Source organism: Medicago sativa, chromosome 3, assembly GCF_051527215.1.
Source record: "Medicago sativa cultivar Bolivia chromosome 3, Bolivia_mono, whole genome shotgun sequence".
In the NCBI taxonomy this organism is placed as follows: domain Eukaryota; kingdom Viridiplantae; phylum Streptophyta; class Magnoliopsida; order Fabales; family Fabaceae; genus Medicago; species Medicago sativa.
Window position 1 is genome coordinate 91,904,906 of NC_140751.1, and position 23,876 is coordinate 91,928,781.

At 35.5% G+C, this 23,876-nt stretch overlaps 1 protein-coding gene and 2 pseudogenes across 7 annotated transcripts in view; 2 read left to right on the forward strand and 1 right to left on the reverse strand.

The window, feature by feature from the left end:
* The window catches only part of SAB (HYPERSENSITIVE TO PI STARVATION 4), a 30,049-nt gene extending 14,159 nt beyond the window's left edge, over positions 1 to 15,890 (forward strand). For 2 of the 7 annotated variants that reach the window (XM_085755815.1, XM_085755818.1), the window contains 14 exons: positions 807 to 2,649; positions 2,879 to 2,973; positions 4,573 to 4,929; positions 5,111 to 5,229; positions 5,946 to 6,195; positions 7,705 to 7,929; positions 8,309 to 8,448; positions 9,844 to 9,916; positions 12,296 to 12,397; positions 12,502 to 12,684; positions 12,893 to 13,219; positions 13,317 to 13,484; positions 13,720 to 14,089; positions 15,205 to 15,890. In XM_085755815.1, coding sequence (XP_085611941.1) covers positions 807 to 2,649; positions 2,879 to 2,973; positions 4,573 to 4,929; positions 5,111 to 5,229; positions 5,946 to 6,195; positions 7,705 to 7,929; positions 8,309 to 8,448; positions 9,844 to 9,916; positions 12,296 to 12,397; positions 12,502 to 12,684; positions 12,893 to 13,219; positions 13,317 to 13,484; positions 13,720 to 14,089; positions 15,205 to 15,314 — 4,362 coding nt within the window. In that variant the 3' untranslated portion in view covers positions 15,315 to 15,890. The remainder of the gene's footprint in view (positions 1 to 806; positions 2,650 to 2,878; positions 2,974 to 4,572; positions 4,930 to 5,110; positions 5,230 to 5,945; positions 6,196 to 7,704; positions 7,930 to 8,308; positions 8,449 to 9,843; positions 9,917 to 12,295; positions 12,398 to 12,501; positions 12,685 to 12,892; positions 13,220 to 13,316; positions 13,485 to 13,719; positions 14,090 to 15,204) is intronic. The other 5 variants (XM_085755816.1, XR_015032526.1, XM_085755817.1 and 2 more) reach the window with 5 other exon arrangements.
* A 4,378-nt stretch (positions 15,891 to 20,268) lies between these two features.
* Positions 20,269 to 22,251, reverse strand: LOC146941949 (protein FAR-RED IMPAIRED RESPONSE 1 pseudogene; annotated as a pseudogene).
* Positions 22,252 to 23,209: 958 nt separating this feature from the next.
* On the forward strand, positions 23,210 to 23,766 carry LOC146941950 (uncharacterized; annotated as a pseudogene).
* Positions 23,767 to 23,876: the final 110 nt, after the last annotated feature.

Consider the following 23,876-nt stretch of genomic DNA (forward strand, 5'->3'; position numbering starts at 1 on the left):
ATTATCATTATCTTTTTTTATTGAAAATTTAATTGTGTTGAAAAGAATAATTTTAAAATTTTCAAGAAATTGAATACACATTTTCCAGCATAATGTTTCTTTATTTAGTTCATTAACAAGTGCTCTAAGGGCATGTTAGCATTTGCCATAAATTAGATGTAATTTTGCCGTGAAGGTAATTTTGTCGTTTTAGTATAATGTTTGTCATATTATTACTTGGTCAATCTCAAATATATATCTAGTTTGTTAGTAGGTGTACATCAAAAACAAGGTATGATTAGACCTTATCCAAGTCTCCTCATCCTATTCGTCGCTGTCCTATCCTGACCATTAAACGAGACATAAAGTTCTAGATGCAGTTGAATACATTATTCACTATTCAACGCTTTCGTTGTGATTTTTTCTGACTTTTGTTCTATAGATATGGTCAAAGTAGGGAAAGAACACAATTTTATAAACGAGTAGGTTCCTACGTTGTTCAGTAGCACGACAGATTTAGGTGAGTTACTGTAGGTAAAAATATAATTGTAGGTATCATTTGAACTATAAAAGATGACAAGATAACCACTTTATTAAATAGGTGGAAAAGCAACAAGTTACCAGTGAAAAATCTGGTAATGATTTCAGATAGTTCTGTTGTTTAAGACGTGTCATATATCTAATTACTACTTTATACGTGCTGACATGATTGTATATTTTCTCTGCTACTCACTGTTTTTTCTACCTTTTTTTGGGATTCAGCAACATTTTATGCAGTGTTTCCGTTTCTTTGTCTTATTTATTGTTCATTGATTTACTTCAACTAGGCAACTAGCTTTCAACCTCAAATATTTCAAGATGTCTATGTTGGGAGATGGAGAAAGGTTCGCATGCTACGTTCGGCTAGTGGTACTACTCCACCTATAAAGACATATTCAGATTTGCCAATACATTTCCAGAAAGGTGAGGTGTCATTTGGGGTGGGTTATGAACCAGCTTTTGCTGATGTTAGTTACGCTTTCACTGTAGCACTTCGGAGGGCTAATCTAAGTGTTAGGAATCCTGGTCCACTTATTCATCCACCAAAGAAGGAGCGGAGTTTACCATGGTGGGACGACATGAGAAATTACATCCATGGAAAAGTTTCCTTACTGTTCTCTGAATCAAGATGGAATATTTTGGCAACTACAGATCCATATGAAAAGGTTGACAAACTTCAAATTGTAAGCAGCTGTATGGAAATTCACCAGTCTGATGGCCGTGTTTTTGTTTTTGCCAAAGATTTTAAGTTTTTGTTAAGTAGTTTGGAAAGTTTGGCAAACAGATGTGGTTTCAAAATTCCAACAGGAGTCTCTGGGGCATTTTTGGAAGCCCCTATCTTTACTCTCGAAGTTACAATGGACTGGGAATGTGGATCTGGAGATCCCATGGATCATTATTTATTTGCACTACCAGTTGAGGGAAAACCTCGCGACAAAGTATTTGATCCCTTCAGATCGACCTCTCTTTCTCTCCGATGGAACTTCTCTCTTAGACCCCTTCCTCTTTCATTAAAAAAACATTCCTCACTGTCCATTGCTAGGGATAATACTGAACAAGGATCTACCATATTTGATCCTCCTCATGTATCTCAAAATTTTTCACGCGTGTCCCCTACATTTAACTTTGGAGCTCATGATCTAGCGTGGATATTAAGATTCTGGAGCTTGAACTACAATCCTCCACATAAGCTGCGGAGCTTCTCCCGTTGGCCGCGTTTTGGAGTTTCGAGAGCTGCCAGGTCAGGAAATCTTTCACTAGATAAAGTGATGACTGAATTCATGCTTCGTCTAGATGCCACCCCAGCCTGTATAAAGAACATGCCTTTAGATGATGATGATCCAGCCAAAGGACTGACTTTCACAATGAGAAAACTAAAGTATGAACTGTGTTATAGTAGGGGCAAGCAAAAATATACTTTTGAAAGCAAGCGTGATATTCTTGATCTTGTTTACCAGGGATTTGACCTTCATATGCTCAAAGCTTTCCTAAATAAGGAAGCCTGTGCTAGTGTTGCGAAAGTAGTTAACATGATACTGAAAAGTTCACAATCTGTATCTACAGACAAAATCTCAACTGACAAAGGTTACATGACAGAAAAAAATCGTGATGATGGATTTTTACTGTCCTCCGATTACTTCACCATCAGAAGACAATCCTCAAAGGCTGATCCTGCTAGGTTACTAGCATGGCAAGAAGCAGGAAGAAGAAAAGTTGAGATGACATATGTACGGTCTGAGTTTGACAATGGGAGTGAAACTGATGAACATATGCGGTCTGACCCAAGTGATGATGATGGTTACAATGTGGTAATAGCTGATGGTTGTCAACGTGTGTTTGTCTATGGTCTTAAGCTTTTGTGGACCATTGAAAACAGAGATGCTGTTTGGGCTTGGGTTGGAGGCCTATCCAAAGCCTTTGAGCCTCCCAAGCCTTCTCCATCTCGGCAGTATGCACAGAGGAAATTACTTGATGAAAACAAAAAGCATGATGAAGCTGATTTAGGTCAAGTTGATGTTTCAAAATGTCCAACTGGTAAAAGTTGTAAGTCTCCCTCTTCTCAGCAAGCAGGTACTTCTGGTTCAGTTTCATCTCCATCAAATTCGGTTAAAGCGGACACCTCCCTATCTGGTATGTATTATATGTTTCATGATCTTTTGTTACCTGCTATGAATTTGAATATGCAAATTAGATTGTAAACCAGTAATATCAATAAAGAGATAGTTAAATATACCGTCTGTTGCTACAAGCAGTATTATTGCTTGCAAGATCATTGATATTATTTTTTTTTTTTTACTAAGAATCAAATATTTTCAAAGTTTTATTCCCACTTCGTTTCCTCTTTTTGGTGCATTGCCAGCTAAAATGGAGAACATAGATGATTCGGAGGGGACCCGGCACTTCATGGTGAATGTCATTGAGCCACAATTTAACCTTCACTCAGAGGATGCAAATGTAAGTTTGTCAAATGTGGACACTTAAAGAAGCGGGCAGCTTTTCGGTTTTTATTTTGCCTTCAATTTTGTTTTTGATTAAATCCCTTCTTATGACACCTTTTCATTTTACTATCCAGTATTGTCAATCAATTTACTTAGCGCCTTGCCTTGTTTTGAACATATAAATATGCTCTGCTCCTAGCGTTGGCAAAGTCTGTCGTGCTTTACCAACTGGCCCACTTGACTAAGTCCTCAGTGGGGGTCAGTTTGATTTAAGTTACCCCCCCCCCCCCCCCCCCCCACACACACACACACACACACACAGAGTAAAATTCACGTGTATGCATATGTTCATCAGTTTCACTGCTCTCTATCATGGCTGCCACTCCTTTTTCAACCATGCTCGAGTGCACTTTGGTTCATCAACCAAACAAACACGTAATTATGAATCAATCAAACAATAACATATGAAAAGTAAAATAGAGATATAGTACCTGTTGAGCATAGTAGAAAGGCACCAAGGAGTGACTGAGGGATTTTGGATGGTCTGGAGGAGATGCTGGAAGGAGGTGGTTTGGATGTGAATGGTGGTTGATAAACATCGTAAAATGTGTTGTGATTTATTTCAGTTCTATTTTTGTCTTTTACGAAACAATATCATTTGTCTCCTCACTTTTCTATCCAATGAAACGAGGGAGAGAGAAGATATATTCTCTTTTCTTTCTTTTCTCATCTCATTCCAAAATATACAAAAATTTCCTCACATCTTCCTTCCCCACTTTCTTCTATCCATTTAAACAAAGTGTGCCTCTTCATGATGGGCAATGTCATGCGAACTCAAGAAATTTTATTGGTAATAGAATAAAAAGAAATGACAGTACAGAAAGATGGAAGATAAGTAGTACTCAAACTAGATAAAGAAAATGAAAACAAAGACAGAGAAGCAAAGGGCCTAGCCTATTTGGTTTGAGAAAAAACATTTCTATTTCCATTTCCTGGATTAGTTCAATTACAAAACTGTCACCTTGTTTTCATTGTTTCCGGTACAAATATTTTATTGTGAAATATAAAAACCTAAGATGGTATCAGAGCCTAGCCTATTTGGTTTGAGAAAAAACATTTCTATTTCCATTTCCTGGATTAGTTCAATTACAAAACTGTCACCTTGTTTTCATTGTTTCCGGTACAAATATTTTATTGTGAAATATAAAAACCTAAGATGGTATCAGAGCCGACCCTGGGCATGAGTGTTATGAGTCACACATTAGATGAGATATGACCTGAAAATGTGTTTATAAGTGGGGGCAATCCTCACCTTATAAGCCGGTTTTTAAAGGTTGAGTTAGGGCCAACCTAAATTCTAAGAATTTGAAAGCAAGAAATAATGTGAAAAGGTGGTAGTTTGGTAATTAAAAAAGTACATAGTATACATCTTCTCTGATAACAAATATATTTATTTTCCTGTGGATTTGCAAAAATTAAGAGCCATAATTTTCGGTGATTGTTACTTCTTTTACCTCCATGGTGCTTCGTTTCTCTGTTTGATATTTTTTTTCATTTACCGATACTGAAGACATCGTGCATGGTTTTAAAATAATCTCACCTTTTCAACAAACAGGGTAGATTTCTGCTTGCTGCTGTAAGTGGCCGTGTTTTAGCTCGGTCATTTCATTCAGTCCTTCATGTTGGTCTTGACATGATTGAGAAAGCTTTTGGTGCTACTGACGTACATATTAGTGAATGCCAACCTGAAATGACATGGAAAAGAATGGAGTTCTCTGTTATGTTGGAGCATGTACAGGCTCATGTTGCACCAACAGATGTTGATCCTGGTGCTGGATTGCAGTGGCTTCCGAAAATTCTCCGAAGCTCTCCTAAAGTAATGCGTACAGGTGCTCTTCTCGAGAGAGTTTTTATGCCCTGTGATATGTATTTTAGGTACACTCGGCACAAAGGCGGCACTCCAGAACTAAAAGTAAGCTATTTTATACCTATGTTGCTAACATATAAATGTGTTTTTTTCGTAAGTGCATATATTCCAAGACACGCAAATCTTAGAAAAGTTTGTTTCTCTAGTTAGTAAATGTCATTTCTCATGGCTATCAATACTCTATTTCAAATGTTTTACTTTAGTTTTAAAAAGAGTTCTACCGCAGGTGAAGCCATTGAAGGAGCTCGCATTCAATTCTCGTAATATAACAGCAACAATGACGTCTCGCCAGTTTCAGGTCATGCTGGATGTGTTGACCAATCTTCTCTTTGCACGCCTTCCAAAGTAATGGCCAGCCCACTTAGCTCCTAGCGCTCATTCTAAATTACTTTTATCCTTTTAACATTTACCTATTTCTATCACACATTTGCTTCATCTCACTCCTAATCACAATGCTATTCATCTTTACCGTGTTTTATATCTATGAACGTAGCAATTCATTTTTATGTTTACAACATTAACTATTCTTTCAAACTTGATGAGTTAAGATAGGCCTGATTGTTATTAAAAAAGTGTATTACAACATAAATGACTAGTTGACTACATAATATAGGATCACTATTGGCTTCTTTGAAGAGGTTCAGATCCCAGAGATTTCATTTGTGACAGATTTTTCAGCTGTTACTTTATTTTGATAGAACAATACGCTGCTGTGTAGGTATAGTTATTTGGCATGATGAAGCCTCACATCAGCATATACCTCTGTTTATTATCGACTCTTAGCCTTCTTATTGCAGAAACTGGCTCGAAATAGTGGTTAAATATTTATCTATGCTTGAATAGTTTTCTTTTTAGATTTACTTTTTTATTAATTGTGTGAAAATAATTGTATCAAATATTTTTATTTTTTTTTAGATTTTTATTCACAGATCGACTTTGATCATCTAGTTAGTTAATTTCATATGATCTCTTTTTTCCTTTCAAGTAACTTAAACAAACCCAATATATTCTGTGATATATGATGAGTTCTTGAAATAAAATATGCATTCGACTCCACTCAGGCCTCGGAAAAGTAGCCTGTCCTTTCCTGCTGAAGACGATGATGATGTTGAAGAAGAAGCAGATGAGGTGGTTCCTGATGGTGTTGAAGAGGTGGAACTTGCAAAAATCAACCTTGAAAAAAGAGAGAGGGAGCAAAAGTTGCTTCTTGATGATATTCGAAAATTGTCTCTTTGGTGTGACCCTTCTGGAGATGTACATCCTGAAAAGGAAAGTGACTTGTGGATGATAACTGGTGGAATATCTATGCTGGTAAGAAATGAACTTGGTCAACAATCTTCTAATTGACTTGAAAGTATTCGTTAAATTATTGTTTCTTATTCTCAAGTCTTCTAATCTTCTGTATACTAAAAAAGAAATCAGATACGTACCGTGCTTGGTGATATTTTTATGCGTATGGTACTTGAAATACAAGTATCTTTTGCGAGAAAGAAAATAAGAGAATACAAGAGACATATGCATAAACCTTGTGTTTCAACTACACCAAAGAGGTTCTATTATATAGGCTTAGAAACAAATAACTATACTGTGGAAAATATCACGGATAGATTTCAAGTTATGAATCAAGTACAAGCACTAATACATTTAAATAGGCTATTCTAAGCCTAATGGGCCTAGTAAATGGGCCGAACACAGTTATTACTAACAATTACACTATTTACAACACTCCCCCTCAAGATGGTGAATGAATATCTATCACTCCCAGCTTGGAAACAATCCTTTCAAAGTGGCCCGTCTGGATCATCAAAAGGAATATCGTTCCACACCCTCACTATATCTGTAATCTATCATCAAATGTACATTTCAATTTTATGCTTATAAAGCACTTCGCCTAAGTTTTAGCCTCGTGCTTGGGGGCTGTGGACCATCATATGATATATAGCTCTATACCACCGTCCTAAATAAGGGAATAGAATAATATTCGGCCAGGGATACAGCCCTAGGCAAGTTACATTGACCCGTCAGTTGATTTAACATGGGTCACCCTTACACGCCAAGTTGCCCATTATCCACCGACCCGCCCAAACATCTCTAACTCCCGGTAACTTCACTAAACTCCCAAGAACATTTCTATAAAAGTGAAAGAAGGCTTTGAGAAAAAGAGAGACTTTCACAAAAAGAGAAAAACATCACCACCCTGACTGACACCATACCAGCGGGGGTGGGAACGATCGTACTTCTTGCAAGTACACCGTCCATTCCATTTTGTGGACTATGGTCCTTGCATTCTTAATGATGTTGCTCAGTGGGGCCTGCATCCCATTAAAATTATGGCTCTTCTCATATGATGTGGCACTATCTTTGCTCGGTTTCTTTAGCCTTTTTGAAGTAGTGGGGAAAGATACTGCAATATTCTTTTTTGTTGATACCAAATATATTGCATTATTCATTAGCATAATACTAGCTCCTAAGTTTTCACATGTATAATCATCCTATGGTTTGTCTCATTATTTGTCATTTTAAAATACCAATGAAGCATTAATTACCTCTTTTCCAACCCTTATTTGTTTTATTTCGACCCACCTAATAACTACTCTACTAACTACTATATTAATAAGGATATTTTAGTCATGAAGCTCATTTAATCATGAAAATTGGCACACTCAATGGTTTTCTTAAGAAGCGTTCATAACCATAAGCCGCACTTAATATGAGACAGAGGGAGTAACTTTTGAGATGTATTTTTATTTCTACGCATATTTCATTTTCAATATATGACAAACATGCATGCCTAATCAAATAGTAATCCCACACTGGCAGGTCCAAGGACTGAAGAGAGAGCTTCTAAGTGCACAAAAATCTAGAAAGGCAGCAGCCGTAGCATTAAGGTTGGCTCTTCAAAAAGCTGCACAGCTACGGCTGGCAGAGAAGGAGATGAACAAAAGTCCTTCCTATGCTATGCGGATATCCCTGGAAATTAACAAAGTTGTTTGGAGCATGCTTGTTGATGGTAAATCCTTTGCGGAAGCCGAGATTAATGACTTGGTAAGATTTATTTAGGAAACTTCTCTCTCACTTTTCTTTACGTTTACTTCCAAAACTGACGGAGTGCACTTTAAAATTGCTTCACATGAAGCATAAAATGGTGTCCCTATCAAATTTTCTCTTGAAATATATGTCCTAAAAGTTTCTTACATTATTAGTAATTTTTTTTACATGGTCTGCATGTATACAAAACTGAACGCTATTGGGACCAAGGGAAAAATCACATCAGTCTTATTTAGTATTTTTTTCTTGTCCAAATTCAAATACCTGAGAATGGTGGTTCGTTGCTAGCATTTAGTTTTGTAACTTTCCCGATTTATCTTTTTGGTCTCGATTTGTAAGAGTATGCTAATTCGGTTTGATTTTTCTAAACACGTAGAAATATGACTTTGACCGGGATTACAAGGACGTAGGTGTTGCTCATTTTACAACAAAATATTTTGTTGTCAGAAACTGCCTGCCTAATGCCAAGTCTGATATGCTTTTGTCAGCATGGAATCCTCCATCCGAATGGGAATTGTATGTAACTTTTCCCGGACTTTTTCTTAATTTATTGGTGCTTATAGGTTGATGTTTTGATATCTGTTGTTTTGCTGTTCCAACTTTGAAGTGTTGTTTTCTAAAATGTTACTCAAGTACATGAAGCTCTGTTTAACTATTTATAGAGCTCAGACTGACTACTACCCCAATTGTACACAACTTTCGCTATATCTGGCACACACTTGCTAAGTAAGATTCTATTACAACAGAAGCTTGTAGAGCAAGCTTCTAAAAACTAAACTAATTCAACTAAAGCTAACTCTATTACTCCCCCGCAAGCTCAAGGTGGTTGAGAAGCTTGTAAAAGATCAAAATCAGACACACTGAGCCTTGGCCTCACGGCTTCAAAGCGCATAGGAGAAAGAGCTTTGGTGAGAATTTCAGCATACTGATCAATTGCATGGACATGAACCAGTAGCAGTTTCTTGCTAAGCACCTTTTCTAGGACAAAATATAAATTGAGCTCGATATGCTTGGAATTAGTAGCATGAAGGACGGGATTATGAGTGAGAGAAGTAGTGCAATGCTCATGTTGTCACAATAGATGACGGGAGAGGTATGATGCACACCCAGCTCAGTTAACAGACCGGGTCCAATAAACCTCGGGTGTGGCAAGAGCCAAACTCCTGTACTCTGCCTCTGTGCTGGACCAAGCCAGTATTGGATGATAAGTGGTACAAGATCATACATTTGAACATATATCACAATTTATTTTGTAAAGGGCATTTTTTCAACCAAGCAAATGGCCTCAGACCTCCCAAGTCACAGTTATTCCATTGAATGGGAATATGAATACAATTATCTGTATTATTCAGTGTTCTGTTACCATTAGATTTCCTTCTACTCACACCGCTTATACAGTGCAACAATATGTTTTGCATACTCTTCATACTCTTAAATTGAGCAGATTCTGCTCCTTGATAATTGCCTTTTGTCTTTGAAGTAGTTAATTTGGAGGGTATCTCTTTTTTTTTTTTTTTGATTGACGGAGGGTGTCTCTGAGGATATTTATAAATTTAACATTTATACTCTAAAAATGGTAACTTGGTTCTATAAAGCTCCCCTATGGTGGTCTAGGGAAGGGACATATCCATCATGAATTTAGTGTATGAATCCTTTGCTTACATTATCAAAGAGACTAATTCCACATTTCACACCCCTGACTTCTGATTCAAGCAACTATTCCCGATATTGCGCCAAGACTCACTTCATTCATATCTGCATTTCTATTTTGAAAAATTTCTATACAAACTTTCTATACATTTTGTAAGGGGTGAGCAGCTGCATATTGAGTCCTGCTGTATTTGTGTTCCTTATTGCAATTTGCAAGTATCGCATGCTTGACTGCTTTCCTTTTTATGAATATTTTTCCAGAAAACAGATGCTTCGAGTAGATGCAAAACAGGGAGCTCCAAGAGATGGAAACTCTTCCCTTGAACTTTTCCAGGTAATAATTTCTTTTGGTTACTTTGGAGTCTAATGCTTAGGGAAGTTAAATAAAAGAAAAATAGAACACATTCCTTTTCTAATTTTGTTTTTTTTCTCTTTCTTGCTTATTATTTGGGTGGTATTTGGTTAAAGATGGGACCATTTGGTCATACTGTGATAGAGTTATCTTATGTATACATTCTCCAAAAATAAACAATGTCTAGTTAGTATCAAGATGATTATGCGCTCCGATTTTCTTCCTAGATTTGCAAGTTTAAAAATAAATTCCCATTGGGGCATTAGTATAAGGAGGAATTTATTTGGCATTCAAATTTTATTCTCCAAAAATAAACAATAATGTCTAGTTAGTATCAAGATGATTATGCGCTTCGATTCTCTTCCTAGATTTGCAAGTTCAAAAATAAATTCCCGTTGGGGCATCAGTATAAGGAGGAACTTATTTGGCATTCAAATTTCAGAGCAGGAAAGTTATCAATATGTCACTGCCGGGTGCTTCAAAATTTTGGTGGGATGTAAGTAGGTGTGGGATTAATGTTTGTTGATGTCAAGGGCCTATTATCAACAATGATATTATTATAAACATGCCTAAATTACACCTTTCTTTGAAAAAACATTACAATGTGAATATTACATTCATACCACACATTCAATTGCAACGAAAATATAAAATGTGACTATTGAGTTGCTAGAAAATGTTATATCTGCATTCTGTGGACTTCTCTTCAAAACATAGAATTTATGTTGTCTTATTCGAAGAAGTATAGAAGATATAAGAGAGATATGTCTTCTAGGTAGGCATGGTACCCGGGACAAATCTCGCGGATACCCGTGCGAACCCCTCAAATTTGAAGGGGAAAACATGCTTTGACTAGGGGCGGGGACGGGTTGTGTTTTTCCCATGTTTCAAAGTTGAGGTGTGATCTATGAAGCACGGATATGGTCACGACACGGACACTGACACGCCGACACATCTAATAACTTGAGAAAAACACATAATTCAGTGTAATTATGTGTCGGTGTCGTGTCGGCGTCGGACACGACATGTGTCCGACACCGGGACACGCCTAATCCGAGGAGTGTCCATGCTTCATAGGGTGTGATACTCTCCCCGCTAATAAAAATTATATATTTGTTTTTTATTTCATATTTATATACTGTTTTATTTTATTTCGTGTATATTTTAAATTTTAATATCTTAATAAAAAATATTTTAGTTTTATGATTAATAATTATCAAAACTTTAGCAAATAGTTTTGGCTGCTTTAGCACATAGTGAAGTCAACCCTTATGTTTTTTGTGGAAATTTGGCGCATTAATTTGTTTTAATTTAGGATTATTTGATTCCTTAAATAAGAGGGATTTGGTAGTTATGTTACCATATCTTCATGTTGATTAGTTTATGGTTTGATTCTGTTTTAATTTTCGTTTTTTAATTCCTAGAGTTTAGAGTGGCCGCCTCGAGGCTGCCTCTGTTTTAAGTCCTTGTAAACCTATTTTCCGAAGTAAGAGAATACACTATCTCTACTCTGTCATTCTAAAATTTTCTAGGCTTAAATGTGTTTTATAGTCCCTACGATGTGTCATTTCGGTTTTTATCCTTGTAAATGTCTTCCATGTCATGAATCTCTGTATGATATATGCTGAAATGTAAAGTTTTCTCTTCCACTCTCATTAGTTCGACCTAATCATGCACCTCTCTTCTCACAGTTTCCTCCAACGAAGTCTCCAGCACTCACATGCTTGATATTGGCATAACAATTCATGAACACTCACATAGAATTGATATTTCGCAAAACAGATTCGCGATGCTGCACATCGTCCCATTTATAATTTTCGTGTTGCCTTATTGCCATCCTTTCTTTCACACATCAATCCTGTCTGTCATCTCTGTTACTTTTCTAAGTCACTCAACCCCTCTCGAATCCGGAAAGTCAGACCATGATTAGGTTCAAAACAAAAACTTCACTGAACTCCCACACAAAGTACACAGATGCACAAATCTGGTAGATGAACTTTAACTTCCCTACCAGCCAAAGTTCTCCTCCGAGAAAACAATTCTTAGCCTTACACCAAAAAGAAATACTAAATGAACACCATAGAAATTCTCACAAATCTTCTCTACAGTCACACCACATAGGCAAAAATTAATTAACTGCTACTTAACTGTACAACTTTACAAGTACTCAATTGCACAATTAACTAACTACTAGAAATTTGTTTTATCATTCCATTCACATATTACAAATTATGTCCTATTATTATCTTATTTCTCCAAAGTACGCTAGCTATATTTTAAGCTTGTCTTCTGCATTATCCAGAACTTGGCCTACATTTTGACTTTGGGCTCTAACTAATGTCAAACTACTTACCACTATAGGTAGAGATTTACCCCCTTAAGATCCATTTAACTGAGACGATGTACAGAATGATGTGGGAGTATTTCTTCCCAGAAGAAGAACAAGATTCCCAACGGAGGCAGGTTAGTTTCGGATTACAAATTCTTATTACCTCGTCTGTAAAAACCAAGGTTAAATTTGCAGATATATTTTGGCAAAAGTTAATTGGGGTTATTTTATTATACAGGAAGTTTGGAAGGTTTCTACCACTGCTGGTGCAAGGCGTGTAAAAAAAGGTTCATCGGTCCTTGAAGCTTCTGCTTCAAGCAGTCAATCAGCAAAAGAGTCCGAGACCTCATCCAAATCCGGCATATCTGCAATGCTATTTCCTGCAACAAGTCAGCCTCCTGTCCATGCTGATTCAGCTCAAGTAAGCATTTGATTGTTTGTCGAGTACATGACTCTAATATTAGGTTACTAACAATATAGAGATTACTAATAAGATAGAGAATACTATGGGAGGTGCATTGGTGGGAGAGGTAGAGCAGAATACAGCTTTGTTCTTATGTTCTCCCAATTTATATTAATTTTAGATGCTAGCTAGATTTCCATAAGGATTTTTTGTAACCTGCCTGCAGATATCAAAAGTGCAAAATGTCAAAGAAAACACTGGTACTAGCATAACTTCTGAGTTGAGAAGGACGTCATCTTTTGACCGATCATGGGAAGAGACTGTTGCAGAATCTGTAGCTAATGAACTTGTATTGCAAAGTTTCTCTTCCTCAAAAAATGGCCCATTTAGTTCTACTGAGCATCAAGATGAAGCCAAGAATAAATCAAAAGATTCCAAAGGTGTTAAAGGTGGTCGCTCATCTCATGAAGAAAAAAAGGTGGCTAAGTCACATGAAGAGAAGAGATCAAGGCCACGAAAAATGATGGAGTTTCACAACATCAAAATTAGCCAGGTTGCTTGTTTTGGGCTTTTGGTAAAGCTGTTATCTATCTTCACTTCTGATTCTACAATTCAAATTTCTGCTAAACACCGTTCATTATTTCTTGCAGGTGGAATTATTGGTTACATATGAAGGGCAAAGGATTGTTGTAAATGATCTTAAGTTACTGATGGATCAATTTCACCGGGCTGAGTTTACTGGGACTTGGCGAAAACTCTTTTCACGAGTTAAGAAGCACATTATATGGGGGGTCCTGAAGTCTGTGACTGGAATGCAGGTGATGAATGACTTACAGTTTCCTTCTCTTTTAAAACAGAGTGATGTTTACATAACTAACTAGATAGAATAGAAAATCAAGTGGAATTGATATTTTTCTTAATCACTTTTAAAATAGCTCATACCAATCAAGAAAAGCATATGCTATATTGAATACCTACATCTAACTGGTGTCAACTTTATCCGCTTTTCTACCGAATTCCTTTAAAGGTTTGCCTATTCTTTGGATCATGTAGGGTCGAAAGTTTAAAGATAAAGGTCAGAGTCAGCCTCCGGAACCTGATCTTCCTGAAATTGAAACCATTTTAAGTCAACATGAAGGCCAAGGAGGAAAGTCTGATCAATATGCGCCATCTTGGCTCAAGCGTCCAAGTGATGGTGCAGGTGATGGATTTGTGACATCCATTAGAGGACTATTTAGTGCTCAGAGTCGCAAGGCAAAGAAATTTGTGCTCTATACTATGAGGGGTGACACGGAGAATGATTTTCAAGGTGATTCGAGTGATAATGATACAGAGTTCTCTCCTTTTGCTAGGCAGCTCACCATTACTACTAAAAAACTTATTAGGAGGCACACTAAGAAGTTCCGCTCCAGAGGGCAAAAAGGTTTTGCTAAATTGTCATTTTTGTGCTATTGCTTTAGCATTTATGACTGCTTAATACTCCCTCCGGTCCTATTTACAAGAGAAAGTTGACTTTTTAGATACATTGAATAATCTATGTATCTAGTCAAGAACCTAAACCAAATACATAAATTATTTAATGTATCTAAAAAGTAAATTGTTTCTTGTAAATAGGACCGGAGGGAGTATTCATTTAATCTGTGGAACTTTTTTGTTTTGAATTTTGGTCTAAAGAAGAATACTCCCTCCGTCCCATATTATAAGCAAAAAAAAAAAAAAAAATCACACTTATTAAGAAAACTAAAACATAGTTTCTTGTGTTATCCTTGAAATAAGTTTTATAGGAAGATGTAAAAACAATTTTCATTGGTTATTGGTTATTGAGAAAATGAAAGAGAGAGCAAATTCAATGCACTTTGCATTTAATTTTCCTTTGGAAAAGATAATTTTTTGAAACAACATAATTAAATATGATAAAATTTGGTCTTTTTTCCTTATAATTTGGGACAAAGAAAATGAGTTTTTTTTGCTTATAATGTGGGACGGAGGGAGTATATTACTTGAAAGCCAAAGTGGCAAATAGAGTGGGAAAAATTGTCTTCTAAATCTGTTTATATATCAGTAATGTCTCTTGACAATTGATAAAAGCAAAGCTTCAAAGAGAATCCAAGGACACAAGCTTATCCTAGAACAAACATAATGGAAAGACATGTCAAAACACCTACATTCTTCTTCAAGTAAACAACACACCAGAAAATTGTTAAAACTGCTACTTCCATAATTCACATCCTCTTTACTTTTGTCAAAACCATTTTTAACTTATCCTTGGTTCTAAGAAGCCAAGCACAAATCAAAATACAAGGCCCAACTCCAAAAACCAGCAAACTAAATCCAAGGGATATCAAGGTGAAAGGATACCTCTAGTGTTCCCTGAGAAGTACAACCACCCAAAAAGAAGGCTTGAAATTGAAAATGACTATGAAATTATACAAAATATTGTGTTTTGATATTTGACTTCTTATCTTATTTATTCATCTCTTTTAGCCAAATCCTATCATGTTTACTTGATTATTTGAGGATGAAGTTTCAATCTTGCAGGTTCATCTTCCCAACAAAGAGAATCGTTACCGTCATCTCCAAGAGAGAGAACCCCATTTGACAGTGATTCTTCAAGCGGATCCTCTCCATATGAAGATTTTCACGAGTAGAAATGTTCATAGCTATCAAAGGATTCCTTACTTTTCGATCATGACACACATCTGATCCAGTTCTTATATGCTCTAAAGGATACACCAATGCATCAGATGATCTATCTCTGTCAAGAGCCTCAGTTGAAAACTGCAATATGTACATCTTAAGCAGAGGGGCGTCTGGAATGGAAACAGAAATTGGGGATCCATTTTAGACAAATGCATGATTGATGCCGATTGCTATCAAGTGTGTATTTTCCTGGTGACCCTAGTCATTGGTGATAGAGAGCCTTCCTGTCATCTGACACTTTCCATTCCATATCAAACCACACATCTAACATTTTATACCTTAACAACTTCAGTCACCAGTGATCAAGAGCTTGCAGGCATCTCTTTCCTAAAGTGACATTCGGGGGTTGTATATAAATATTCCTGTAGCTTATGGTCAGTTTGCAATTTTGGCTTCTTAATTTATTAGATAATAGGAGCCTAAAGGTTGGCAAGATTATGCGTTGAAAAGATTATGTATAGACATTTGATCAATCATGTTATGATAAAATAGAATAAAAGCTGGTATATTTTTCCTTTCGCAGATAGATAGAGATCCTTATTTAACTTGTGCATTTAAATCGTACTTTCAACGAGTAGATTTTAAACTCATCACCGGATTGTATATTAGGAATTATTTATAGATAAAGCTACCCAAGTATAGATGGTTTTGTTTTCTAATGAAAAATATTTTTGTATTTTCTTTTACTTTCAAACATAATAAAAACTTTCTTTTATATAATAAAAAAAACATAAAAACTTTCAAAATAAGGATGAGGTGCATTCCATGTTATTCTGGGAGGGCACCATTATAAGTAGCACATTAAGTACTTGGCCTTAGCCTTGAAATTTGGCCATGTTGTAGTTGCTCTTCCGTCAGTTTCCTTTTTTAAACATTGTTTTGTGAGTTTACAAATATGCCAGATACAATAATCAGCTTGTTGGTCTAATTAAAAAAATGGCATCGAGTAGAAAAATTGATCAGTTTAATTTATATGTACGATAAGTGTAAAAAAGTTTTACACATGTATTTAATATTGTGCTGCTATCTCAATATGATAAATCATATACTCCATCCGTTTCAAAATGAGTGTCGTTTTAAGTGTTTACACACATATTAAGAAATGCAAGGATTAAGAGAAAGAGAATGATTATTTTACCAAATTATCCTTATTAACTATTGGTTAGTTTTAAAAGTAATATTTTGGAAGTAGTGTGCAGAGTATTAATTGGAGGGTACAATTGAAAAGAAAAAGTTATTATTGCATTGGAAACTGAAAGCGACACTCATTTTGAAACAATTTTTTTTGCCTAAAACGACACTCATTTTGAAACGGAGGGAGTATTTATAATTCATTAAATAATGTAACATGTTATTGGATGCACGCGTATAATTTTTTTAGACCGATAGTGTAGACACGTGACACACACACACACTCACACACACACACACTCTCTCTCTCTCTCTCTCTCTCTCTCTCTCTCTCTCTAAAATTCACTTCCTCTGACCTTGAGATCTTCCCTCCACACCACTCAACCCCGTCGGTGGCCTCACTCCTCCTGTAACGGTCAGATTTCCACGTCGTTCTTGGTCGTCGCATTTTTTTGTTGTGGCGGTGGTGGTCGGTTTTGGTTCTGATGTTGTTTTTTTGTTGTTCTGATTGTGTTCTTCTGTTTTGTTCATTCAAGCTCAAGGCGGTCCGTTCGTGTCTCCGACGAGAATCTGGGTGGATGTTTGTGGGCCAGTTCTTATCGGTCTCGATATGGAACTCATGCCATGTTCGATATCGATTTGGACCTAGGTTTAAATGGTCCTCTTACTTGGTGGCGCTGCCTTGGTTTATTCTCCAGTGATGCCTTCTGGTGTTATGCGCGTAGAGGTTTGCTAGTTGGTATTTGCTCGCAATACGTTTCTTTCTACTTGATGACAAATCATCTTCATTTAGTTTTAATCCAAAATAGAGTAGTATTAGAACAATTATCTATGGTTTTTGGAAAATTTTATAATGTTTTATACTTAAGTAATGTAATTCTAGTTCTTTCTGAAACATAACAATTTTAGGGTATTTTGATGTAATTTAAGAAGAAATCATGCAAATTGGCGAAACAAAACATTTGAAGACTTGTGAAGAACTTGGGAAGACCATGAATGAAGAAGATTCAAGAGACCTATGGAGACATTACAAAAGGAGGAATTATGTTCTTAAGTCTAAAGACATCTTATATGGAAGGAAACACCCAAAAAGACGATGAAACAAATGATTACATGCATGAAATTACACTGATGCGCCTCGGGCATGCTGGCATGCGACCTGAGCATGCACCATGCTCCCTGGGCATGATGCCATCCGCCAGGGGCACTGTTTTTGCACTCATGTGCCTCAGCATGCGCCTTGGGCATGTTGTGAGCGGGTCAGAACTGTTTTTTTCCACTTTTTAAGCGGAAAAACCCAGCTTTTCAGACCAAATCCAGGTGGAAACTTTGTCTATAAATACAACTCCTCCCATTCATGATTTTTTCATTCAGAACGAAGCGGTTCAAGAGCAAGGCAAGCTCTACGAGCTTTAAGGGAGGAGTCTCTCCTCACTCTAAGTCTCTAGTGTATGTTTTATGACTTTAGTATATGAGTAACTAAACCCTATTAGGGTATGGTTCTAAGATGAACCTCTATTTTATTTGTTGGATTATTTAATTTAAGTTCTTTATTCAGTTATTTTGTGAATCCTATTTAATTTTACTATAGCGTAAGACTTTGTTTCTTCTGAATCAAAATAACTCTGAGATAACGGTACTTAGGAAAGTGACATACCTAATATTGATGCAAACCTACCCGAATCATGAACTAATTAATAACAGACCACGTAATTAGGGAAACATATTAACTTCAGGGATTTAAATCAGAATAATAACTTTTTTCTTCTTTCATCCTTGGTAAGGTAGACGAGATAGAGTTGCCCATTTGTAGAACTACGAAGATGGAGAATATGTTGATGTCCTTCTAAGATTCAATTGATGAGGGAACCTTTAGGATCATTGAGAATTTAGGTTGAATAATTGATTCAAGTACCTTTGAGAGAGTAAGAACCTTGTATACCTCTACGTCTGAATGCACATCTCTCAACAGGATTGACGACCCTAAGCACTAGATAGTGTATACTATAACTTTTTTTATAGCCTCAATCCCTATGGGATCGATATCTTTTTATGCTATAACTTAGATAATGTATACTTGCACTAAATATTTCCATCTTAAATTATTCAGTGTTTTGGGAGACACCAACACATTATTGTCAAAGTCATATAAAAAAACTTATCGAAAACTAATAAAACCAACATTAACATTATGTTTTCGAATTAGCGCAATAAAGTCTCCTACACATACATTACGAGATCAACCAAATGACAAATACACATGGCAAATCATTATCAATTACTTAATAAAATACTCCATCCGTCTAAAATTATAAGCAAAAAAATAATAATCACATTTATTAAGAAAACTAAAACATAAGAATTTGGAGTATAGTTTTTTGTGTATTCTTTGGAAAATGTTTGATAAGAAGATGTAAAAACAATTTTCACTGGCTATTGGTTATGGAGAAAATGAAAGAGAGAGAAAATTGAATGTAATTTGCATTTAATTTTATGAGAATAAACAAAAGTTTTTCTTGAAAAAGATGATTTTTTCAAAAATAAGATTAAATAGGATAAAAGTTTGTCTTTTTACCTTACATTTTGGGACAAAGAAAATGAGTTTTTTTTGCTTACATTTTGAGACGGAGGGAGTAAACCACACGACACCACATAATTAAATAGCCACATTCTAAATTTTAGGAAAAACATAATATTAGCACAATTACAATTTTTTTAAGAAGAAATTAGTCCACCCAAATTGGCACTGAAGAGGATTGAGACCTTGAGAATGAGCACACTCCCATGTCCCAAACCAATACCACCAAGCCAACCCAAGTGGGTTAGCCCAATTACAAAATTGAATGCCATTTTTGGAAATATTAATAAATTCTCAAACAAAACCTTTTTCTTTTGAATTAAAATTATGTTTAATATTAGGGAAATGCTGGTGTGCACGACATAACAGTCGTGTAAATCACACGAGTGATGACATGGCAACAATTAATGTTTGATTTTTTTATAGAACAAAATAAGAAAATTATTGTTTGACTTTTTTAACTTTAAGAAAACAAAAAAAAACAATGTGTTCTCTTTCTCCAACCACCAAACTCAACGTTCCCAATCCAAACTTAAATCCACCAAACATTGTGTTTATGATCGCAGCAGATGAAATCAAGGAAAAGGGTTATAATTTTTCTCAATCCAAACTCATCTTTCTCAATTCAAGAATGAAATCGATGAAGGGAAAATTTTAAGGTTTGCTTAAACTCATCAGGTACTTAGAGAGGCGAATTCAAGGCTGGTGGATGACGTGGTTCTGATGCGGAGTTGAATGCTAGTGTAACTGTATTCAAGGCTACAAGGGGATTAAAATTTAGCATGGAGTGGGTGTCTAGATATAGAATCTGTCAAGGGTAGAAGAGGTTTAAAATTCTGCATTTGGCCAGCTTTTTACAAGAGGGTGTATGCCACTAAGTCTATATGGCATGTTTGTGTATTGCTTTTGTAAACGCCTGTTGATGTAAATGCATATTTGTATAAAAACTCCATATAATGTAAAAGGCATATTGCTCTTGTACATGCTAAACAACTTGGTTAGCAAAAGGTGTCATGATCTCCAAATTGTCATGTTTCTGTACTGCTAAAGTGTATAACAAATACATAACACAGCTAGCAGATAACACAATCAAGAGCCTCATCACAGAGTAACAACATGTCGACTCAAAGAGACATAAATATAAACCTCCAAAATGTGCAAAGAACAAAAGTGAGGTTGAAGCTAAATTGTTTCAACACCAATAACATAAAAATCATCCAAATCAAAATATTATAATTCTAACATAAAATAAAGCTAAATAGTTGCTACTACATTCAATAACAGTACAAGCTGTAGATTCCAATTGCCATCCTAACATGTAAAATGTAGTGTCTTAATCACTTAACAAAATATAAATTTAAATAGTTTCTGCAAGTCTGCAACAATCATCTTCAACTCTCACATTTAATAAGCGTGTGTCTCCGCTTAATATCCTTCCTCCACCTTGACAAAATATAACAAGACGGCACTGACTCAGTTTTACCTGTGAGCTGAAGAACACAAAGGATATGTCTGCATAAAATGCCTTTAAACTCAAATAAGCAGCAAGCACATTGTATTTCGAAGTCTTTCTCATTGAATATTACCCTGAACCTTGTGTCTTTAAATCCATCATATACCTTTTTACTTTTTATAACACAAAATGTTGAATTCAAATTCTCCATTCCCTCTAAGAAAGCATTACAGTACATCATAGAAGCAATTTCAATTTGAAATTCTTTGAATTTTGCATTGGTAAATGCTTTTTGGAATTGAGACTCAAAGCCAAAAAGACTAATACAAGCAATTGTTGTATTAAATGAAACAAAATCAGCCATGCTTTCCTTTTCAATTTTATCTTTCAACGCATTGTCATATTGTTCAACAAATTGCTTCAATGTTGTCTTTGAGCTCACATACCCATCAAAGAATGAATTCATACTTTCACTTCGTTGTGTAGTTGACATTCCAGCCCAAAATGTGTCTCTAACATACACAGGAACCCAACGATCTCTCTCATCAAATAGCCCTTTCAACCATTCATTATCATGCAGTTCATAACATTCAATCATTTTTTTCCACTTCTCCATGAAATCAGATATGCTCGAAGAATCATACACAACATCATGCAAAAGTAATTTGATAGACTCATAATGAGAATAACTACCCAACTTTTCCGGAACCTTTTTCATTAAATGCCACAAACACCATCGATGGCGAGCTTTCGGAAAGACGACCTCAATTGCCTTCTTCATTGCTCTATCTTGGTCAGTAATTATGGCATTTGGTGCCCGTCCATGCATGCATTCTAACCATGTTTTGAACAACCAAGAAAAGGTTTCCGTATCCTCATTCGACAATAGGGCACAACCTAACAAAACTGATTGACCGTGATGATTGACTCCAACAAAAGGGGCAAAAGGCATGTCATATTTATTTGTTAAATAAGTGGTATCAAAAGTTATGACTTCACCAAAATACTCATAAGCAGCCCTACATCTCGCATCTACCCAGAATACATTTCGCAAACGACTTTTGTCATCCACATCCATCACATAATAAAATTGACTATTTTTCTTTTGCATTCTGACAAAATAGTTTTGAATAGCTTCAGCATCTCCTATCCCAAGTCGAAGCCGTCTTGCTTTGTCAATGTAATTTCTACAATCTTTTTCTCCAAATGTAAGATTATCATATCCATTTGCTTCAACAACCATAGATCGGAAATTTCTGCTTACATTAATACCAGCTTGATCATTAATATCTAACCTCCTTTTTGTATGAGGGTCTAAATTCTTATTGCATCTAAAATATCTAGATTTTGTTGGGCTTAATCCATGATTATGCTCAAGAGCAACTTTTGTAATTGTAATTTTTCCATCTAAAGACATACACCTATTTACTCTAGCCATACACTGTGCTCTTATGGTAGGATTTGGTTTCAAAAGGTTCTTTGAGTTACTCACATAGCTTCTTGCACGAGTACATCCTAGAGTAAAATATTTTTTTCCATCCTTTGCATTTTTTGAATTGATTTTAACAGTTCCAAAACCCATACATCTAGCATAGCTCTTGTAATATTTGGTAACTTCTTCTTCAGAACTAAATGTCATCCCAATCCTAGGTTCCTCACCTGCTTGAACAATATTTGCTTCCAAATTTTCATCACTGTTTTCATTTATGTGATCAACCTCCTCTTGGACAAAAGAAGTAGATCCCGTTTCCACTAATGCAGAAAATTTTACAAAACACAAACATAAATTAATCAACTAAATTAACAAGTGGATATAACATGATTTCTAAATATCTAACTAGATAAAAACAATAAAAAACCAAATTATTCTTACTTACTTGTGGAATTGAATGTTGAAACAGGGGAATCAAAGTAAAGTGATGTTTGAGGATGGAGATGCAGCGACGATATGCAGTTATAGTTGTGCGGCGAGAACCGTGGCGGTGAATACAATAGCGGCGATGGTAGAACAGACAACAACAGCGACGAGACGACAAAGGTCTGTAGAATTGGTGGTGAGATCAATCAATTAGTGGCGGTTAAATTGCATTTGGCGCTGTAAACGTGGGAGTGATTTGAGTTGCTTTTTTTATTTTATACAAAATCATTAAGAATAAAAAGGAGTGTGCGTGACTTTTACACTAAGCACGTGAGTCGTGTATTGTCGTGCGTTGAAATGTCGTGTGAAATAGCAATACTCTTAAAATCTTTCTTCTATAACAAGCAATTGATATACTCTCTCTTCAACTTCATATTCAAAGTATAACTATGATCTTCAACTTTTCTACAACTTTTTTAATCAAAATTTAGGTTTCAACTTTACTAAAAAAAAGGTTAAATTTTTAACAATTCTACAATTTTATTTTTGATAATAATCTTAGATTCCTATTTATAGAATTTCTACCGCATGATTCATCTTTATATGTAACAAAAATTCGTTTAAAAAAACTTTATTTTAAAGAATAAAACTTTAATTTTTCTTATCTTTTCTTCCCTAAGTAACCGAACAAATATCTTTTCTTCGATAACAAACTTTAATCCATTCCTCTAACAAAAAAAAGTTTGTTTAAAAAGAAGAAAAAAACAAACTTTGCAATTATATAAAGGCACTCATTGTCCCAACAACATCATTATAGCCTCCTTACTCTCAAAACAACATTAGTACTCGTCGATATTGATTTGTTTTCTTCATTCCCCTCACAATCTATTAAAATGCCATTCTTTAAGGCTTTGGTTTTATGCTTTTTAGCGATCAATATGGCACTGCCAAGTCTTGCAACTACCCACACCGTTGGAGATACCTTAGGTTGGACAATTGGTTTTGATTACAGCACATGGGCTAGTGACAAAAACTTTACAGTTGGTGACAGTCTCTGTGAGTATTATTAATTCTTTCTTTGTTGTTTATTTAGTTTTTAATTGCAACCACAGTTTACATTAGGCATGAAACTCTCTGTTAACGTTAAGGCTTCTTCTTCTGCTTCTGCTGCTCCTTCTGCATCACCATCACCATCAAGAAAAGGTTCACCTTCCAATGGCACCCCTGCCGCAACAACCACCACCACACCCTCCACCACCACCATCATTACTCCTACCATTCAAAGTGCATCTTCAACTACTTGTATCTCACCAATTGTTGTTTTCTTTTTTATTGTTTCATTGATCTTAATCAATTAAATATTGGTGTGAGATGATTTTATGATATATATATATATATATATATATATATATATATATATATATATATATATATATATAGCTAGGACATAGGCAGTGATTTCATGTTTTTTTTTTCTTTCTGTTCCGTAT